Genomic DNA, 22,716 nt, shown 5'->3' with positions numbered 1-22,716 from the left:
AGCGAGGCTCCTTTCTGTGCCCCATGATTTTTAAAAAATGACAGGCTGACTTTGTATTTCCTGAGGTTTAATGCTGCTTAAAAGTGGGTTATGGGGGTGGGGTGGTGGGGGGAGGGGGGTGTTTGTGAATCTTCCAAAACAATGCCTGCAAGGGAATTTCCCAGTAAAAGTTGCAGATGAAGGAGTGAACTGCCAGCAGTGTCCAGTGCAAGGGTCCCAACATCTCCCCTATTCTTCCCGTGCCATGGATTCCTGCTTCTCCTGCAGCTTACTGCCCTGGCACCTCTTTTGTTTTCCAGGGACAGTTGTTGCCTGTTTTTAGGTTGCAGAGACTGCAGCCTCATACTTAGTTTCAGCATTTCTTGCTCCAAAAGGATGATGTCTGTGTGCACGGTGTTAAGGCAGAAGGGTAATGGCCTTTTTAGAAAAAAATTTCAAACTGCTTTGAGATTTTTTACTTCTAAGTGCAGGCTTCTCAGCAAGGAGGATTTTCATATTACTAGGTATTATTAAGTAAAAGTGCTTAGTCTTTTTATAATACTGTAATGTACAAGAAGTGCCAGTTTAGCAGTAATCAGTTGTGTTCCTGTCAGCCTTTGGATACTGTTGTGACAAATTTGATATCCAAGATATGGTTACTGGAATATCTAAGTAATCCATTAAAATATACTTGTGTTTATCATATAATCACAGAATGGTTTGGGTTGGGAGGAACCTTAAAGACCATCTAGTTCCATCTTCCCCCACCATGGGCAGGGACACCTTCCAGTAGACCAGGTTGCTCAGAGCCCCATCCAACCTGGCCTTTCAAGCTGTAACAAACACAACTTGAAATTAGCAGATCCTCGATAGTCCAGAAGATATTTTCGGCCTGCTGAGGTGTTGGAGGTCTTTCTCACTCATCCCAGGTGGTGCCTGAGCAAGCACACTCTGCCCTGAGCTTTTCTAAGTGTCACATCCAGGTGGTGAGAAGCATCCCTTTGCAGTGTTTCGAGGCCTTATTTTCAAGACAAGTCACTGAAGCCTTAAACAGTGAAAATCTTAGTTATGTCTAAGAGCCATTTTTGTGTTAGATCATGGATAGTTTAACCTCCCTTTACAGCCATTTACAAAATAGAGTTGTTGAAGTGATCTACTGCATTTTCCATCTGCCTTTCTTTAGGTATGTTGTGAAAGAAATGGCTGAAAAGGACAGCACATTTAGGTATGATTTTAAACATTTCCTTTATGCTTTAACTGCACAGTTGCATTCAGTGTGTTGTAACAGTATCTCATGTGCACATGCTGTTAGAATTCTATGCCATTTTCCAAGGCATTAACATTGAAAGATGGACTATTGTTAGCCAAGAATCTTTTTTTTTGTTGTTGTCTGATAGCATTCAGAAAGGAAGAACAAAAGAGGAATTGGTGTGGGGTATATCCTGGTGAATTATTTTAGTCTTCCTCTAACTGTACCCCTTTTCCTCCCTTTCCTATCCCTGTTAGACATTAACCCCTTATTCCCTGCTCCCCCTCCCCCAAGTCAGTCACATGGGTAATTTTACAGCTTCTTCTCTCAACAGATAACAGTCTGGAGCTAAACTTACTATTCTCTACTTGTCATATGTCTTGGTTTATCATCTGTATGTATTGGTTTTGTCATCTAAATTATAAAACAGCTCAAAGAAGCAAGCAGTAGTGTTTACATGGCTTAGTGCTGCTTAACCCATCTAAGCTGTTAACTGTGTAAAATGTATTTGCAATGCAGGGGTATTGTTGTTTTAAAAAGTTTAGGGCTGGGGTGTGCTTCCTAAGTAGGAGTCCCTGATTGCTGGAACAAGGAAAAAAAAGCTGAAGACTAGATAGTATTATTTGTTTGTGAAATTGAGTACTTCTAATCTATTTCAGTCATCAGCTTCTTGCAATTAATATAGCATTGTTTATGTTGGAATCTGTACACTTCTGCTTCTTCATTTTTCCTTTAATATGTATAGTTCTGTGCAGTCGCAAATCCACAATGAAGGAGAATTTAGGAGGTTTTTTTAACCTTGCTGTATGCTCTCTTCTTTCTTCATTAGTAGGTGTTAATGTTACAGTTCTTTTGAGAGTATTGAAATATCATGCTAGACAAGTTCCTCAAGGTGTTCCTCTATTAAGATGTTCATCTTCTTTATATAAAAAAATCGCCCTGATTCACCTTCCTGTCAGTGATGTAGTGAAGAAAGGATTTCCCGTTAGCATAATTGCCATCTCTTTATGTTTTTGAGCCTGGTGCTACCTAGCAAATCATGGAAGCCTACTGTGAGAAAGACAATCACATTTTAACAAATCCTTCTTACTTTTGTTCTTTGTAAGTGCTGATTCTATTATAATTACACATTTGAGTTTTATTCATCTCATGATGTAATTTACATATAAACTTGTATCTTGTATTTAAGCTAACATACATTATTTCCGTGGTGCTTCTGAAGTGAAGAGATACTCACTTAGTGGTTGCACTAACCTAGAGTTTCTGAGAACAGAGTCGAATGAGAACTGGTCAGTTTTCATGGCAGGAGTCAGCTTGTGTACTGTTCTGTATATGTATGTACACAGAGATGTGAATGTGAAAGCTCCCATGTGCACATCGTGCTATCAGCTTTCATGATGTTGTAACAGAAGTGCACGCAGCAGAGAGGAGCAAAGGGCTGAAGTGCTCAGGGCGAAAGGGTTAATGTCGTACCTTAATGCCTGGGGATGATGCCATGCATCATTTGTGAGCTCTGAGGTGGCTGACCAGTTCCCTTGGAAAGAGAAGGCATTTCAGAGCAAGGTGTGATCTTTGTTGATTGAGAAAGAATGAATAAATAGTTAAAAGAGCTGAATAAATACCACCCTCCTGTGTAAGTCCAGGCACACCCAGGCTGGCACATGTATATTGTAATGTGACACTTCACCCAGATGCTTGAGGTGATTTGTAATGAAAAACATCCCCAAAAAGCCAAATCAGAGTTTAATCACAACTGCTTCTGATAGAGTTTTACTTTTACAGTGACATTTCAGTGGCAATTGAAATAAATGCAAAGTATTACAATATTTTTGCAAATAGGATGTATTGATAAGTATACATGCAAAGGGTGATGGAGGCTGCTTGAGTGGAAGCAGGGGCCTTGAGCAGGTTCTTTGCCAATTGGTGACGTGAAATGGTCCACTGAATTGGATAACACAGTGCATACCGTAGTGACTGATTAAAGTGATTTGTCCGTGACTACTGCCTACCCTGCTACTAAGGCCCTTTACCCTATTTTCAAACTTTTTCTTTTTTTCAACCATTCTAAACAGATGTGATATTAAGGGAGAAAAGAAATGTGCTGATGCATTCACAGCTATAAAATTCCATATTCTGAATTAAGATAAAACACACAGTTTCCAGAATGTCTGCACACTCCTATGCAATACTGTATTATAATGCACTTATCCCAGGAACAAGTACACTGCTAGAAACTGATGACAAAGGTAGTAATAAATACCATTCTCTAATATAACCTAAATTACAATCAATACCACATTTGTGAATTCTTAGATGTATTTATTGGAAGGGGAGAAAGTAAAACACTTAAAGATTTTTATTTGTTGCTGGTGTTTTGTTTCTCTAATTGCAAGGCTTATTTCCTTACTGTTTTTTCCAGAAGGTATTTAGAAATCTTGTGGTGGAAACACGGCTGAATGCCAGTTAGGAAGACTGAATGCTGAAGATACTGTTAAGTGGGGGTCACTAGTTTGAAAATACCTGCAATGATGTGGGGAAAAGTAGTCAGAGGGATACTGTTTAATAACTTGCAAATGATTTTTTTTAAGTATAGGAGAAAAAAGCTTGATGTTTTGGTCTTATATCAGGATGTTTGGATTTAACAATGTACTTAGTATGTCATTTCCCTTCCTGTGCTAGGGAAATCAATACTAAGTGATAATGGGGCTTGTACATGTTATTTTCTCTGTGATTCAAGGGAAGCTTTGTTAGACTTTGTGTCTCTTCATTGGTTAGTCTGTAGTATATGCAGACAGAGTAGTTGTAAGCATAGTCTTCAAATTCCACTGAAAAATCACATCAAACTTCAGTGCAGTGGTGACATCAAAATGGAAGCAGTTCCCCTAAAATATGTTACTGCAGTTGTTTTAGAAGTGCAGAGTTAATTGTACTGGGCTTGGTTTCTTTTTACCGATCTTAAAGGAAGATACAACAATAAATTCCAATAATTTCTGAAAGGATAATGAAGTTCTGTTCATTATTTAACTTCTTTAAATTATAGGTCAGTCTTGTAGGACATGGTGGCATGCAGCATGCCATGAGCAGCTTGTGCTGTTTTGTCTGTGGAAATGAAGATATGGTTGGTATCTTGCTACTATTGATGAAGATGTAAAGTGGGAGGTGCCAGGGATTGTCTCATGGAGTGGATTTACAAATGTTGGTGTTTGCAATCTTTTTTAAAATTACTCAGGTTTTATCAATAACATTTCTTTGCAGGGTAAAGCAAATTCGGGAGATGAGACTGCAGCTGTACATAGAGCTTTGCACAGACTAAAGTTCTTGATATTGAATAAACTAGTAGTGACTACTAAATACTAGGTGAAATAGTCAAACGGTGCCTTGTTACTTTCCAGGAATCTGAAAATACACATTATCTTTATGTGGGCTTTGATCCAGAGCACGTTGCAGTATTTTGTTCATAGTTATGGTTAGTCATTTTTTTAATCCTTCAGTTGACTCCACAAACCTAAGTATTTGTGAAATAATTTTTTTTAATTGGTGGTTAAGGGGGAAAAAAAATATTGGTTTAGTTCTTTCCAGTAACATGTTAGATTATTATAAATGAAATGTCTATGCATTCAGTGCAAGTTTTATAAGACAAAGAAACAGAAACCATACAAAACCAGCCGACATAGAAAACTCAGTGGTGCACATAAGGTCACCATGCCAAAGGCGTGTAATTATTTCTTTGTATCCTGTGTTAGAATAATGTAATCCAATAACTGGTGTTCCTGGTGTGTGTTACAAAGGATTCAGTAAGGAATTGCTGGAGAGTTCTTCAGGACTCCCCTGGCTAACAAGGTTAAATAGAAGAGTTTCTGGGCTTCAGCCATTTCCGAGAAGTGTGGGAGAAGCCTTGTCCGTGCGGCTGGAGGAGGCTCTCTGCCCCCCTCGGCTCCCGGCAGCGCATCCCATGGGAACTGGCACCCCGGGCACAACCCCGTGCACGTGGGCTGGGAGTTTTGAGAGCAAACAAACCCGGATTCATGACTCTTGCCGGGGCTCTATTGAGTTTATTGTGAGTCGAACCCGTAAATGCCATTCCAGACCCTGTGACCCCACCGTAAAGGTTTGGCCCAGCGCCTCGGCCCGCCGTGCCTGGGCCGAGCCAGAGGAGCCGAGGTGCCGGGCGCTGGGACCGAGCCCGCTGGTGCGGGGCACCGCGTCCTCCTCGGGCCTGGGTTTCCCTGGCTGCAAGCACCGTGTCCCGCGGGCCCTGGCTCCGGGAGCGGCCGAGCCGCGGCGGCGGCAGGCGCTGGAGCAGCGGGACGCGCGAGTCCCGGGGCGAGCAGGGACACCGCGGGGCGATGGCTGGAGATCTGGTGCCCTCTAGTGGGGCCGGCGCCCGGGCCCGCCGGAAACCTTCCCGTTTGACGCTGCATTGCATAACTCCATGTCTGTCTCTGTTTGGTTTTAGATGCTACAACTGTGGCGGCCTCGACCACCACGCTAAAGAATGTAGTCTACCTCCGCAGCCAAAGAAGTGCCATTACTGTCAGAGCATCATGCACATGGTGGCTAACTGCCCCCATAAAACTGTCTCGCAGCAGCCCGCTAGTTCTCAGGGAAGACACGAAGCCGAACCGCAGCCTTCCACTTCTGCCTTCCTGAGAGAAGGGGGAGGAACACACGGCTTCTCGTCTCCATCGTACTCTCAGGAAGGCAGGCCGGAGGTCTCGGAGCGCTCGGGCAGGTCACCACAGGAAGCTTCGTCGAGTAAGTTGTCTGCGTCGCCTGAAGAACCGAACAGAAAGGGGCCTTCTGTTCAGAAAAGGAAAAAAACTTAATGCATTTGTCATAATGTTCCGTTTTTTTTACCCTCTTGGGATGTCTACCTCATGCAAGTACAGGGGAAATAATTTCATTATCACTGTTGAGGAACTGTGAATGTTTTTTTGTTCTTTCTTTAATAGACAAATCACTCCAAACAAAATACATTTGAGCAGGGTGCATTACGTTTTACCTTCCGTGTGTGTATGAGTGTGCATGTGAGTGTGTGTATGTGTACATATCTATAAATATATATTTTTCCATCAGACCATTCTCCAGATCCCACCAGACATTACTGTGAAGCAATAGTCACAGTACCCAATGTTCCTGAACTCATTCCTAGAACCTGTTTCCAAATGTGTTCAAAAAGCAAACAATAAAACCCAAGAACTTTCACTCAGAAACAAACCAAACCTGATAAACCACACACAGAACTGAGATCAAGACTGTTACTTCTCTTGTGAACCAAAGGATACTTTCATATTTTAAAGCTGCCATATGGTACTAAAGATACTAAGACATCCCCCGTACCATCAATTTTAATTACTTCCTTTTTTCATCTTCCCAAAGTATCAAAACCCCTCCCCTCCCCACACCGGTGCAGGGCAGTGTCATGACTCAAGACGACTCTCATTGCCATTACCCTTTGTTGGTGAGGAGTTTAGAGCTCCAGAAGAGACAATGAATGTGTAGTTTCTGTGATGGTTTCTCAAAACATCTTGTTAAATTAATATGATTGTAACTGTAATTTAGATGTCTGTTGTGTAGGGGAGAATGTATAAGTTGTTACCAAACAGACCCTTTTGAGTGGTGTCAGGATACCATCCTGGTTAGTCATTTGTATTCTGTGAACATTTAGGGTACCTTGGTGGCAGTAGTAGCCACAGCAGCAGCAATTTCTCTTGGTCCCAAGTAGTGTCCCTCAGTTTGAAGGGTCTTCCCCCTTATTTTCTCTTGAAATACATGGAGAGAACTCCCTAAGGATTTTTATTGTTGTTGTTTGTTTGGGTTTTGAAGAAAACAAAATGCAAAGCTAATGAGATCCTGGGCTAAAGTGTTTCTTAAGAATAAAGGTTGATGGGTACTTGGGGTTGCTCAGCTAGCCTCCCTCGCTGATGATACAGCATGTGTGCAGACCAGCTTGGGTGAAGGGACCTGCAAATTTGCCAGAAGCCCTGGACATCATCTGCTTCTTGTGAACTGGGGGCTGCTGCTGATCAGCCTTGGTCCAGAGTTCCCTAGGACCACACACTTCTGTGTGAAAGAGGAGAAAGATTGGTGGCCTCAGAGTGAGGCTCCCTGGGCTGCAGGCCTTGCTCGGGGTTAATAGAGTTGGAGCCTATCAAAACTTCGAGTCGCTTTCCATTTGTAACTTTTGAATTACCAAGTCATACGTAAGATAACGTACTCTGACAAATCCCATTGTGGATGTAAGTTAATTAGAGAAACCTGTATAATCCTTAACATTGGCAATAAACACAGGCTGTTAAAGCTTGAAAGTGTCGGGTAGGTTTAAGCTCGGATAATCAAACTAAAGGAACAGCCTGTGTGAAAGGCTGCAGCGAGCCAAAGTCTTACCATGGTAGCTCCTCTGCAGCCAATAGTTACAACAGGTATGCAGCTGGCTCATTGCGTGGCCTTCCCCTTCCCACTTGTCCTGCCAGATGAGACTTTTACTGGTGCTGCTGCTGCTGCTTCAGTGAACAGGTAGTAATCAAACTCCTCAGTGAAGGGCACAATTTCAAGAGAATTATTTTGTGTGAATTCCTTGCCAGTGTTTGCAAGAATCTCGAGGTTTATACTGAAGTTCTCAGTATGCTAATGCAAAGCTTACCTTTGACGATATTGAATGTGATATATCTATAGAGAACTTCCTTGCCTTATGTAAGGATAGTAAACTTATTTAAATTATGTAGACAAATCAAAGTGGCATTGCTTAACCTTCTAGTCGGTGTAAAAACCAGGTTAAACAGCAAAGATGCAAAACTTAGGTCACTTTGAAAATTTAAACCAAAGTTCCTTATAGAAATAGGCAATTGTCGATTTGAAAACTGGTCATTCCCTGTTTATATGTAAGAAGTTCAGAGCTGAGATAAGGAAATACTTTCAACATGCGGATTTTTATTGGTGCTGTTTGAAATCACTGTGTGCACCGAAGTCAGACTGAACTGCTAAGAGCACATACCAAACCCTTATTGTTGAAAGCTTAAGGTTTTATTTTTATATATTAGAATGTTATCACTGTTACATAACATACTCAGGACAAAGAACTTTGCTCAGGGAATATACCATGTAATGTTTTTTTTTCTTTACAGAATAGTCTACAGACTTGCTTACTCAGAACAAACCAAATAGTCTTAGACCTTTTTATCTCTATATAAGTATTATGTACTGATATTAGTAACTACCTCTGAGTTGACATAGACCTACGTTTCTGATAATCAGCTCTCAGCGTTTTGTATCATAAGTTCCTGTGAAATGATGAAGTGGTATTCTGTACTGGTTGCTTATGTGAGCGTTTGTGTCTTTACATTCACAGGGTCTGAGTTTTCAGAGATGCTGGGCTACCACAGCTCCCACTGACTTCCAGTTGGAGTTACTGGTGCTTAGCTTTTCTGGGAGGGGAGGGATGGGGGATGGGGGGTGGAGGGGGAAGAATAAAAACACAAAAGCATCAAGCCCACTTTGTTTACATAGGTGACAATAAAATTATTATTCTGTTTACAGCAAAAGGCTACCTCATATCTACTGCATGAACACACCTTTGTGCTGCTCTGGCCTTAAAGGTGGCTGTTGATCTATGGTACATACCTTTTATCTGTACTAAATATGTAACTGTTAGTTCACCACTGCAGACATTATGGTAAATAATTGTTTAAGATGAAGCATCCATTTGAAATTATGAGACCTTTCCAAACATTTCTTTGAAAGTTTTTGTTTTTCTGTCCAAAGGATTATGGGCACTGTTCACGGAAATAAATACAGCTCCAGAAGAGACAAAAATGTACATGCCTAGGATAAACATATAGCAGCATAAGCTGCAGCAGGGAACTACTTAGCACTGGGCTGCAGTAGGAAAAAAATCTAGTTATACTACTTCAATAGGCTGCTCCAAATAAGCAAAGAACCTTTTAAAGGAGGAGGCACAGAGTTTGGGATTCTTCCTTCATGTCTAAGGACAAAATTAATATTCGGCAGCATCCACTCAGGCTAGATTTCCCCCTATTCACCAGCCTGTCCTTGCCAGAGCGCTCCACAATAAAACTTGTTTGAGTAGAAATAGTTCAAATACCTGCTCAGACAGATGTATTTTTCTTCTAACAATAGTGGAGATAAGGTTAAACTGGAGCAAGAATCTCTCCCTCGCCTTCCCCCACCCCAAAATACTCAATGTGATTTAATTGTAAGGGACATTGTGAGATATTTTTTACTCTTCCCAAGGAGAGGTCGCGGTATTTAATTACACGCTACAAAAGCTACTCCATGAGGAAGACTTGTATTTGGAGGAAGAGCCAAATAACTTTTTGCTGCAGTTAATGGTAAATCTGGCATTGTAATACCATTTGCAATATTTTGCCTTTAGCCAGCTTTCAGGGAGTGCCAAACACCACATTTGGATCCTGCCTCTTCCCATTGCAGGCCACCTTTTTCAGCCATTTTATTCTGCACCAGTGTTATCCTGGAGTTCCTGCTTGGTCATACTTAGTTTTGTTAATAGAACCCCATGAAAAAGTGCTTATAGATCTTGTTCCATTCTTTGTAAGAAGAATTACAAAAGAACATGGGAAATCACATTGAGTCTTAAATTTAATTTAATTAATTTATCTGTAAGAAATGTTTATCATAAAAAATATATATGTATTCCCCTGTGCTAGATATAAAAGTAATTGGGAAGATATGTACATGTGCAGATGCACTGATTTTAATTTCCTAGAAGTCTTAATGAGATTTGAGTTGTTTTAGAAACAAGCAGAGCCTTGTTAAATGCATCAATCTTATTTTGCTTAGTTTATCAACAGCCTCTTTAAGATCCAGTGGTTGTGTTACCCCTGTTACAATTGTTGACTGATAACAAGAGGTTGATCTATGAACACACGCTTCTTTTTTTTTATGTAAACCAGAGCTGTGTATCAGCAGCTGTGGCAGCATTTTTCTGAGAATGTTGAAAAGTAGCAAGGTATTTGCTACCATTGTCATTGAACCAAATGTATGAGCAACCATCTTTACAAAGGACAATGGTTTTGACTACCTCTTGGATTACTAAGTTAAGCAACAACTGTCTGACAAACATCACCAGACTGGCTTAAACTAGTATGTGTTGCCTGTGATAATAATAACAATAACCATACTAGAGACCAAAGTGAACACTGATTTCTATATGTCTTTAATACTGTGTCTTATCTAGTGTTTTTAAATTATCTTCTGTAGTATAGATTACCTCATTGTCCATTTTGACTTGTATGTTGTTTACAAGGTGAAATAAATGAAAAATCACTTGAATTTTATGTTGTAAGAAAAAAGCCGTGAGTTGAAGTTTTGAAGGTCATTTCACCTGTTTACTGTCTTGAGGGACTAAAGCACTGATTGCCTTTCTGCATATCATGTATTTTATATTCTCATTTCATGCCTAATGTCTTTTTTTTTCCTGTCAGTCATGGATATTGTGAGGTTTAAAATAATTACTTGATTAAAAATAAAACATATAACGTTGGCATTTACAGTGAGCCATTGAGATTTGCTTTATTTGCATGGTAAAAACACTGCATATCACTGGAGAGTTTTCTTTTGTACCTATGCTCACTTAGTTTTGGGATATTACCTTCAGAAAAAATTATTTTAGTTATATAAGCTGTTGTTGGGAGGAGAGAGGGAGGGAGGGACGAATAAATGATTAATTCATAGCTAGATCATACTTGCAGTGCTGTAGAAATTGTACCCCAAAACCTATTCACCTATTGAAATTAAATTGCAGTATTATAGCTTTTGGTACTTACTCTCTGTGAGAATACACTGGACATTAAAACTTCCAGACATTTAGACATGTAGGTTATTCTCTGGGCTGAAAAGCTTTTGGTGTTTTAAGCCTCATCCCATCTTTATTACTTCTTCCATAATCTGTAAGCTTGTATATATCTATTTCATGCTAGTTTAAGCTGAATTGAAGAGGGGTTTCTCTCTAGAAAGGGAAGTGCTGTCATTTTTCATTACCTGGAAATTCCTTCTCTAGATTACATAAAGCATTGTTAGCGACTTGGATAGCATTAGCTCATCATTCTGTATTAAAATATTTGAGGACTTGTATATGCCACTTCCAGTGCCTCTGTTTCAACAGAGGGCTCTACATGCAGGTGATTAATAGCAAAATTTAACAATCTCTGCTAATACAAGGGGGGAAACACTTTTTTTTCTATTTGTGCAAACACCTGCATGAAAGGGTTACTATCTACTACTCTTCTAGTCACAGAAAACTTCCATTTGCTTCGCCTCACCTTACCTCTAATACATGTCCTCAAAAAAGAGTGAGCTATGAAGATGTGTCACAATCACATGTCCAGTCACATCCAGTCATGTCCCCACCTCACTCCCAGCCTGTAGCCAAATGGTTTCATTTCCTGGAATGTGGAAGAGGTGACTCTCCATCTTCTTGGCTAAGATCCCCCATGTGTCCCACTTCTTGTGCCAGTCATGAGGAGTGAGGCTTTCTTACGAACATCTGACGAGTGCTCTGTGAAGAACATGGTTCACACCAGGGGCTTACATGTGCTCCTGGCCAGCCTGACCCCAGTGTTTCAGGGAATGAGAGGAGACACCTTGGGCATGCCACCATCTGACTCCTGAACACCCTTCAAGGTGACACAGGCAGGAGGAAGCCACCTTGGGGAGCTGTGAGCAGCTCTGGCCATGCACAAATGTAGGAAGCCCTTGGAACAAGTGAAATGGAGATAACCTTCTCTCCAACAGTGTCTAATGTTGGATGAAACCAAAGCACCTGGAAGAACAACACCTTATTCCCACCTTGCCTCCCTAATGTGCAGCCCTCCTTCCCAGAGCCACTAAAAGTCAGCATTTTTATCCTTTCAGCAGCTGCCCCAGGACAGTTTAGAACTATTGGCTTCATGTTACAGACAGGAAGCCTTGTCTTGTACATTAGGCAAAGGCAGATCATCAGTGGTACCTAAATCCACTGCTGCAAGCCAAGACCCCCTTTCCTAACATTGCAGAGAAGTGGTCACACAGCATTAACAGCAACATTGCTCTGTGCCAACAAAGAAGAAATCCTTGGGTTGAAACTTCTAAATTAGTCAATAGAGTAACATCAAAATCACAGAAGCCTTTTGAAATAACAATAAAAGTAGCATGCTTATTTTATTCCTTGTTCTGTGGGTCCTGGGACACATGCTTCCCAGCTATCTCCAGCCTTTCTGGAACCCTAAGTGCCAAAACAAATGTAGCCATTCTTGAAAGAATTGCATTTTTCTTGCAATCTGTTGGGACCAGGAGCTGTTTACACAAGCTATTAATTTCAAAATCACTCATAATTTATGATAGCTATGCTGAGCCTATCTCCTTCCCTCAACACCACACAACTTTTCCCCGGTAACAAAAATATCCCAGATGCAAATAATTTCACGTACTTTCAAGTTTTTTACATAATTAGCCCTCGCACTTCCTGTATATTTGCACAGGAAGACACACTGTGGTGGACAGGAGGGAATTCATTCTGTGGATGTGCTCCTCCTGATATTATAATTTAGGTGATGTCCTGATTAATTAACGTAAACACCATTTTGGCAAAGCACCCTGCTGTTTCCAGTGTCATCTGCTGCCTGCAATGCTGTTGACCTCTAGGATGACCAGTCCCCTCAAGAGCAGGTTACTCTGCACCAGTTATTATTTTTTGCAGTCATTGGCCACAGCATGATTGCAGAGTAGCTGCCATTGAGCCCCGGGCACCTTTTCAGGCTGCTGATGCTCAGTTAACATGCAGCTGGTCGATTTTTGTTTGCTGGCTGTTCAATACTTGGCCCCAGGCGTTACTTGCTGTGCAGCTCTTAGCCTAGATATTCAGGGCTGGAGCAGCCAAACAGTTCATAGACCAACAAAGATGGACTGGTGGTGTTACTAAGGTTGGGCCAGCCAGGAGAAGGCAGAAAGAATGATTAGCACTGAGCTTAGGTGTCCATCCGTGCTTAGATGCTTACAACCCATTTACTTCCAAATAATCCAGGATTCCAAGCGAGGAAGTACCAGCTGTTTATCTAGTTTGACCTGCTGGATGGCACAGGCTATTAAATTCAGGGCAGTTACTACGGCACTGAATTTTAGCACTCAGCTTTAACTGGAGCCATGTTTGCTTGGGTGCTTTAAGCATATTTTCTAATTGGGCTTCAGATCAGGCCTGAATGCTTTTGAGAAAAAAAAAAAAAAAGAGATGCTCTGGTCCATGACAGCTTGTTTTAATCACCTGCTGCTAACAAGTAGTGCCTCATTGCCAGTTCCACTGGTTTCAACTTCCAGCTCTTTGTCCACTATAGTAAAAGGTCCTATGTGCACCAATAAGGAAATTCAACCCTCTTTTTTTTTTTTTAGTTTTTAAAATTATGGACAAGATCCAATATATTTTTTCTTTTCTTTTCTTTTTTTAATGTAGAATTGCCTCCTCCTTTATCATCATGTTGAGAAACTTGCTACTTGCCTCATTCAGAATCCTTTAACTTCTATGCTGGGATAGCATATCAGCTCTGGCTTTAAAATCAGCTTTGTTGAGCTGCCAGTGTTGGCCTTCAGTGTCCTAGAAAACTAGTTCTTTTGTCTTCTTTCCCTTTTAGAAATGTGCTGGATTATCATGCACTGGGTTCTTCAAAGCAATTAGCTAAAAATGCCCCACCAAAACCAAATCAAACAAAATAATAAAAAAAATAACAAACAACCAAACCCACTTCGGTTGGAGCATCCAAAATATTTGAGGTAATCAGACTAATCAGACATTTTGGGAAATACTGGCTGAAAGTTACTAGAATAATGTATAATAAGTTGAATTTCGAAGTATTTTGGGAGCTGCCTATGAAAGAAAGCAGCAATGCTGTTTCTCCCCCAAGGCAGCACAGGAAGGGTGGGGGCTTGAAGCGCAGCAAGTTCCTTTCCATTCAGCCCCTGTTTCTTTCATCTCTCCTTGACCTACACTGACAGCTGTGACAAAAAGTCACAGTCAAGCCTGCTGAACCGTAACTTCTCTGGAGTTTCAAGCCTGAGAGTTTCTGAAAAGCAGCTGTCTTGCACAAAGCTGAGCAGAGAGGAGCAGAGGCTGCCCCCACAGAGACCCTCTGCTCGGCTGCAGCAGTGTGGGAGGGCGAAGGGGACAGGCACAAGCACCACACCAGCAGTCCCTGAGCCCTAGGATCTGTTTTTCTGTCAGCAAAAGCCAAGGGGAATTAAAGCAAAAGAACTGCAGGAACAGACACAGGGTTTCAGCATCAGCATCAGGTGATTAAAGAAAAGAGAAAAGAGAAAAGAGAGAAAAGAGAAGAAAAAGAAAAAGAAAGAAAAAGAAAAAGAAAAAGAAAAAGAAAAAGAAAAAGAAAAAGAAAAAGAAAAAGAAAAAGAAAAAGAAAAAGAAAAAGAAAAAGAAAAAGAAAAAGAAAAAGAAAAAGAAAAAGAAAAAGAAAAAAAAAGAGAAAAAGAAAAAGAGAAAAAGAGCAAGGTTTGCTAGCCCCTCTGACCAAAGAATCTGGAAAAAATAGGATTAGTGGCAGCTCCTGGAGTTTGGGGACAGCCTATCAGGGGGCTTCAAAGAGCAGCAATAGGCTCAGGTGTCCTTCCATCTGTTTCAGTAATGCTCCATTTTCAGATCAGGGATTGGGGTTGTTTCTCCTGATGGCTCATGAAGAAGTGATAGTCCTGAATTGACCTGAATACTAAAAGCTACAGCCTTGTTCCCCTGCCCATATTGGGTGTGCTGGCAAGGTCTGGGGTGCAGGGGGGTTACAGGGGTGTCTTCTGTGAGGAACTGCTGTAAGGTTCCCCCATGTCTGACAGAGCCAATGCCAGCCAGCTCCAGGGCAGAACTGCTGCTGGCCAAGGCTGAGCCCAGTGATGGTGGTACCTCTGGGATAACAGATTTAAGAAGGGGAAAAGTACTGTTCACAGCTGCAGTTGGACAAAGGAGTGAGAACGTGTGAGAGAAAGAGCTCTGCAGACACCAGTGTCAGTGAAGAAGGAGGGGGAGGTTCTCCAGGCCTGGGGCAGAGATTCTCCTGCAGCCCTTGGTGAAGACCATGGCGAAGCAGCTGTGCCCCTCCAGCCCATGGAAGTCCATGGGGGAGCAGGTGGATGCCGAGAGGGGGCTGTGGCCCCATGAGAACCCCACACTGGAGCAGGCTTCTGGCAGGACCTGTGGCCCTGTAGAGAGAGAAGCCCATGCTGGAGCAGGTTTGCTGGCAGGACTTGGGACCCCATGGAGGACCCACACTGGAGCATTCTGTTCCTGAAGGCCTGCACCATGTGGAAAGGACCCACATTGGAGCAGTTCATGAACAACTGCAGCCTGTGGGAAGGACTCACTTCACTGGAGAAGTTTATAAAGGACTGTCTTCCATGGGAGGGACGCCACCCTGGAGCAAGGGAAGAGTGTGAGGAGTCCTCTCCCTGAGGAGAAAGGATGAGCAGAGACAACCTGTGATGAACCTACCACAAGCCACAATGCCCATTCCCCGTTCCCCTGCACTGCTGGCAGGAAAGACAAAGATTTCAGGAATGAAATTAAGCCCAGAAGAAGAAGGAGGGGACGGGGGGCAGATTGTAGGGGAGTTGGTTTTAGATTTCATTTCTCATTATCCTACTCTGATTTGATTGGTAATAAATTATGGTAATTTCCCCAAGTTGAATCTGTTTTGCCCATGACAGTGACTGGAGATTGATCTCTCCCTGTCCTTATCTCAACCTATGAGTCTTTCATTACATTTCCTCTCCCCTGTCCAGCTGAAGAGGGAGTAATAGAGCAGCTTTGGTGGGTACCTGGTGTCTAGCTGGGTCAACACACCCCACTGCCCTAAGTCACGAGCGGCTGAGGATATTTCATCTTGAGCCAGTACTGCTGAGAAACAGCCACCTCTGCAGAACACCCTTCCTTTGGGTGCTGCACTTTGCATGGGAGTCACCACAGTCCTGCTGCATGAGGGCCATGAATTGCAAAGAGGAAGGTAAAAACTTGTTCCTAGAAACCTCCCACAGATTCCCAGAAACAACAAGGGAGGGGCTGTTGTTCCAGCTGTTTGACCAGACAGCAGCGTCTCTACAGGTAGTGGTGTAAAGCCTCCCTATTTTGTCTGCACCTGATTTCTTGCTGTTCAGCTTGACAAAGCAGCAAAGGTAGGCCTAGGGTTCTTCACAATTCTTCTGCAAGATGAACATTTTCTGAGCACTCTGGCAACTCGTAGGTTTTTGGGACTGGGAATGACAATATGCTGACCTATCTGTGAGGTTTTAAACAGGTATTTTTCTCTACAAACAAGAAATTTTTCAAATCAACAGCATCAACAGTGTTTTCCACAGCAGGAATTAGGACCAATTTACAGATTAATTTTTTCAGAGAAAATAGCCTACCTGCCTCTTTTTACATGGATTTGAAGCACTACAGTGAGACATAGACACAGCAGGAGCAGGGAAGGTAGTGGAAGAAAATGCACCAATCAGCACAGACCTTGAGTCCCTAAGTAGCACAAGGTATTTATTAGCTTGCAGCTAAGAGCTACAAGCAGTTACCAGAAAAACCTTGTCACCCTCATGAGTCACACAGGGACATGCTATACTCACTCAAAATCAAAACAAAATCATCCATTTCCTGGAACACTACCAGCACAAAGCCTAAGTGAAGTGACAGGATACAAGAAGAAAGGGCTGGTAGAAGAATAAAGAAGGTCAAGAGTCTCTTTCAATTGGTTTCCTCTTGCTGCAGAGAGACTCTGGCAGGTCCCAAGAGCCACAGGGCTCCTGGGGTCACCCAGAGCCCCCAGTAGAGCTTCCCAGGCCCGTGCCAGCACTGCCAGGGTCCACCCGCATGCATCACCCGATGCCTCTTAAGTGTCCATCTAACCTATTGCTTCTGAGCCTGGCTTTGTCCCCACTGAGTCAAAGGGGAAAGGATTTGGGTCACTGTGAGTTTTTGTTAGAAAGGTTCCCTAAATTAGCTCCTCTATTTGAGGTAAAAGAAGAAAGGAGTCCATCTTTATTTTCCCCATTCACCCACCGTAATTACTCCGTCTCATCCCTGTCTGCTATTCACTGGCTCTCAGCAAGGCCCCTGCAGCCAGGTCACAGGTCAGCATGGAGGACAAGCCCCTGCTTCCCTGAAAAGGATTGAAATGTCTTAAGTGCAGCTTCAGCAACTTCCAGAACGTGCCAATCCCTTCTGAAAAAGTGGGCTTGGTGAACCACACCTGCAGTGACACAGCAAGGAGACCACAGGTCTGGAAATCTCTGCTCCTGCACTTCGTTCTCTGGTTGTCACTTGGTTTGCTCAGGGTCTCAGGAAAACAGTTCATATACCCCAAGTTTCTTTATAGTGCACTGCTTTATTTCTCCAGATTATATAGCAAGGTACTTCCCTTGTGAATTTTCAGAGCTACTCAGCTGCCTTGTTTGTATCTTTAATTTTAATTCAATGTACAATTTTGCTGTTGTTGTTATTAATAGTCATAGGGCAATTGCACTTTTTCTCTTGTCCTGGGAGAAGATCTTACCTGTACATTTCATATTAGAGCTAGTACTTGACATGTACAGATATGTCTAACAGCCCCTTTAACTTCTTATGATATGAGTTCTTCTAAGTTTTTTACACAAAAACTATTTCCTGAAACCACTAACTTCCACAATTATAAAAGTGGTCTAGAGTTCCCACATAGCAGTACCTGCACCAGAAAGCAAAACTACACTCACACAGCCAACAGGAACGTGATTTATTATTCCTGCACTGAGTCACCACCTCTGGGTTTAGATACCTGCTATGAAGAACTAGGAAAATCAGATTACCCATAGAAAGTATTTGTAATAAACTATTGCCAGTAGCCCACAAGTTTGGATGCATCAAAACCAGGCTACCAAATGGTCCACAAATATCAGAGGTGACACATTCCCCCTTTGGAAAAGAAGAATAATTTTTTCCTCACTGCAGGAGCCATTAAAATATTTCTCATGATATTTATAGGCAGCATCTCCTTTTATTCAGATTGGCTCTATTGGGGATTTCCATTCATTTCAGCAGTCAGCACTTTTTAGTGCTTCTAAATGTACTGTATAGCATGATAAATATGATGCTGGACAAGAGCAGAACTCAGATCAGCTGCTTTAAGACACAAACAGCTGAGCAATCATTCTTTCCATGACATGATTAGTTTACTGCACAGTTGATTTTTTTTCTCCTTGTCTTTCCTCAGTAGGCTCTACTGCACCTATCTCAGAGAGGCAGAGACAGCATCTCCAAGAGGAAGACAAGAATCAGGACGAGAGATGTGAGGTTTAAGTGGCACTGTTACCTGTGGTGCACTGTTGTGTCTCTGTGTTTTTTTAATGGGAACATCTGTCTGGGAAAGTTGTGCAGGGGCAGTTACAGATGTGCCACGTATCAGCACAATTCTGTTCACTTCAGTAGTTTCCCCCAAAAGTCTGTGATCACAACCATACTTAAGCACCCCAGCCTAGAGCAATGTTGCCTCCACTGCTTACTTTGGCACCAGAAGACATATTCTACGCTCATCTGGCTCATCCCCAAGCCCGAAGCTTGCACACACTACCACAGCCTCTGCCAAATCCATGCCAAATCTTTCCAATTGTTCGGTTTTTTTTCTTTTGGCTTCCCCACTGATTTTGACAGCATTGCAAAAAGCATGGGAAGTTTCTCCCCAGCAGAGGCTGCTGTTTGTCTGCATTCTTGTCTTCCAACAAGAGCAATTTTTAAGATTTGTCCTCTGATGAGCAAAACAGCACAAATTCCAGGGTGCTCTTGCACACAACTCATTTCTGTTGCAGTGACCGACAGACAATCTGAGCTCATTTGCGTTCATGCCATTGGGCTGCCCTGGAAGAAACACTTGTGCTGGCTGAGTGCACTCTAGAATCAGTTTAGGGACAGGCTCGGCCACAATACAGTCTCCCAACTTCACCTTCCCTGACCCTGGCAAGGTACCTGCCACAGAGAAAAGGTACCAATTCAGTTCTCTTTGCTGCTTCCACTTTTAAGGCAACATTCAGAAAGCAATTAGTTTTCTGAGAGGTTTGCGATGAGTGGAGATACAATTTAAAAGCAGGCTCCATCCATTAAGATAGTCAATGTAAAAAGAAGCTGGTTTGAGCTGAATGCAACGAAACCAACTTGTGGACAAACTGTAATTAGCTCCAACTGTCTGATTTAAATGAATATCACAGAAAAATTCTGTGGTAATAACCCACGGATAGATACCACCTGTGTGTTCATGTGACATTTAGGGTACAAACTAAATATGCTGAACCCAAAATGTTCTGCAAAGAAAACCAGGGTTCTCAGCCCACTAAAACAAAACATGAAAACAAATCCCACTGATCTTGTTACAGATTTGCTATTTTAGGGGCCTTTATTTGTCTGTTGGTTTTTCACCTGCAAAAATTCAGATCCCCTTTGCTAGGAAAAGGAAGCAGAGGGAGTAGACATTTGCTGCAGTGCTAAGAATCTCAAGTTCTCCAGGAATCACATATTAAAAGTGTATTTTCTTGGTCTTTTACTCTTCAAATAGAGATCACAGTAATAGGTTTAAGCAATTAAAGGATGTCCAAGACACACACCAGGAGAGGAGCCTTTTTTCCCACAAAACAAACCCGCAGCTTTTTAACAAACTCTACTTTTTTTTCCCCTTTTTCTGTATAAGTAATATAATTTCCCCTTTGACACTTAAGTATGGATTTGTATTTAAACTTTCACATTCTGTGAATGTTTTACAACATACCCTGTGCACAAAAGAAACATTTTCTATCTAATACACTCTAAGTCAAAGACGCAGTAATCTGTTAGGCACTTATTCCTCCAAATAGAACGATAATTTATGCCAGTACAAGTCTTTTTGCCTGTTGCTAATTGTGCTGGTTTAGCACAGCCTGGTTTTAGTGGGCTGGAGAAAAGCTGCTCGAAGCGTCTATGTCTGGCACAGAGCCAATCGCTGAGGTCTCTGACGATGGGCAGGTTACTAGCCCAATTAGACAATTTTGTAAGCTCTCTGTGATTACCTGTTTAAGAAAGGAAAGACCGCGGGAAGCTCTCTTTCTTCTCCGGAGGAGTGGTGAGGTGGCTGCCGGGGATCATCCCGGGGGGTGGGGGGGGTTGGTGGGAATCATCTCTTACACACCTGTATGCTGATTTTATCCTGCTGACTCTCGCTCCTCTTTCCTCACACACAGGCAAATGAACCAGCTGTCTTCGCCTGGGTTTCCCCTGTTGCTACTGGTCCTAGTACATTCCCAGTGGTGATCTAGAAAGCTGCTTTCCCCAGCCCAGCTCAGAGCTCAGTCCTGACTGTGCTTGGGCACAGGTCAGTGGCGATGTGCTCCAGGAAAGGGAAATGGTGGAGGTGTGATGGGAAAATGCCCACAAAACAGTAATGCTGTTTAAAAAGATGCCTTTGAAGTCCTGCCTCTGAGCAGGTTTTTGTCTCTCCTGGGAGTGACTGCATGCCTCATGCCTCCACACTCATCCCAAAGCACTTAGAGATCAGGCCAAGTCCAGTTTAGCTGGAGCAGCTGTGTTAGCTGCCCTCTGTAAGGCTTAAGCCAGCAACCCAGCCAAAGAACTGTGTCACTGCCAGCTTTCCTAAGTACACCTGCACAGAGAAGTAGCCGAAGGAACCAGGTTATGGACTTGACTGGAAGATAAAATTTGCAGCTTTTTGAAATGGATTCCCTCCTCTCGTGTCTCTTTGTGGACCTATGTCAGCTTTTGAAAAATTAAACGAGGAAATGCCGAGAAAAACATAGATCCCTGTTTGGTTTTCTAAGTGAGTTGTAGTCATCATGAAGTGTCCCTTGAAAGCCTGACAAAGTACTTGTAGACATGAGTGATGAAACCCTGGAAATTTTTGGCCACAAAAAGGTTTTATAGAAAAAGATTTTCATAAAGATTTGGAGAGAAGCCCAAGTACACGGAAAGGTAAAAAAAAAGTGCAAAGTGAAACTCCAGAAGGTGGTGTGATCAGGGTAATTATTTTGGAAAAAACTGCAGGAGAACAGACATTTAAAATCTTAGAAGATTCATATTTCTTCACAGTATTTTGGCAGACAATGTCTATACTATTATTACATTCCTTAGTTTTCTGGAACAGGATGGAGCACTGAGTGACAGCGAACACAAGAGTGTTGATGGAGTAGCGTACAAGTGGATGCATGTCAAGAGGCACTGCCTTTGATCTGTTCTTTGCTATGAAGGATGACAGGGAGCTGTTATCCCAAAAGCACTTTGCACAGGAAATCAGGATGTGGCTGTAACAGATATTAATCCCCCAGGGGAAAGCTAAGGATTAATTCAAGCATGGTAAATTGCAGTGACTGAGCAGTAGTCAGCTACAGTAGGTGTAATACTGGAGGTTGTAACAATACTTACACTCATCCCTATGCAAAGCCCTAATATCTACTTCGTCTTTGACTTAGGGGTCTTAAAGAGTTTTCTGGAAAATAAATTTCTCAAGGCTTTAAAAAGGTATTTAACCAACACACAGGCATGGCATGGCACAGCTGTAACTTAGATTTGTAAATTATTTTATGTGCATTAAATGCTAAGTAAATATTCTTGTGAATTAAAATCCAGCTAACATTTAAGCTCACTGAAAATACTTTGTTCTACCTGTAGTCATAATAACTTTATCAACTGAAAAGTACTTTGTTCTGTTAAAGGGCCCAAAAAGAGTTCATCAACTTTTGCAGTGTTGTTGAGCCACTCCACATTGCTCTCCTTACTGAAAAAAAGAGTACAGAGACTATATTGCAATCAATACCAAGTGATCCCACAACTTTTGCTCTGTATTTCATCTCTGCACTCTCTAATGACTTTCATATTATCATTGGCATGCTCTCAGGAAGTTTACATGTCAGGGCTAATTAACTAGGATGGTTTGTCTTCCCTTATTAATCCCCTAAGTACTGAAAACCCATTCCCCTTTAAGCAGGAGCAGCTGTGACCAACATGGGATCAGAGATGCAAAGCCAGCAGTTTATTCAGAAGCACTTGCTACAACATTTCTGAGAGAATAATTGGAGTAACTGTTGTAATTCCAGTAATAAGGTTAAATTGTGTCTTTACAATTTGACTTCCCGAAACTCCATCCAAACGATTTGTGAATGTATATGTGATAGCCTGTCATGCACAATGTTGCTCTAGAAATTGCTTCAAAGATACCTTCCAAGCCTGTACTTTTGCAATTAGGCTCTACCTAGATGCCAAAAATTTACTGAAGAACCAAGCCCTTGCCTTTTTATTGTATCAGTATTGCTTTTTTTTTTTTTACTAAATCACTTCTTTTGTTAGATCTTTGTTTTGCTTACTAATGCATATATCAAGTAAAGTAGCCTATTTTCCATAAGGAGATTATAATTCAATTGTCCTCATTTCTTGAAGGGAAATAGTATAGGAAAAAAAAAAAGAAGGCATTTAGTATTTGCATACCAGT

General features: G+C 41.9%; 1 protein-coding gene across 3 annotated transcripts in view; it reads left to right on the top strand.

Annotated features, from left to right (window-relative positions):
- The window catches only part of LIN28B (lin-28 homolog B), a gene marked incomplete at both ends in the record, with an annotated part of 87,493 nt that extends 81,439 nt beyond the window's left edge, over positions 1-6,054 (top strand). For all 3 annotated transcript variants that reach the window (XM_082300590.1, XM_082300588.1, XM_082300589.1), the window contains one exon: positions 5,685-6,054. In XM_082300590.1, coding sequence (XP_082156716.1) covers positions 5,685-6,054 — 370 coding nt within the window. The remainder of the gene's footprint in view (positions 1-5,684) is intronic.
- Positions 6,055-22,716: the final 16,662 nt, after the last annotated feature.

The sequence above is a fragment of the Coloeus monedula genome (assembly GCF_965178545.1).
Source record: "Coloeus monedula genome assembly, chromosome: 2".
NCBI classification, from domain to species: domain Eukaryota; kingdom Metazoa; phylum Chordata; class Aves; order Passeriformes; family Corvidae; genus Coloeus; species Coloeus monedula.
The sequence above is the reverse complement of the archived record's forward strand: the minus strand, read 5'-3'. Positions and strand labels throughout refer to the sequence as shown.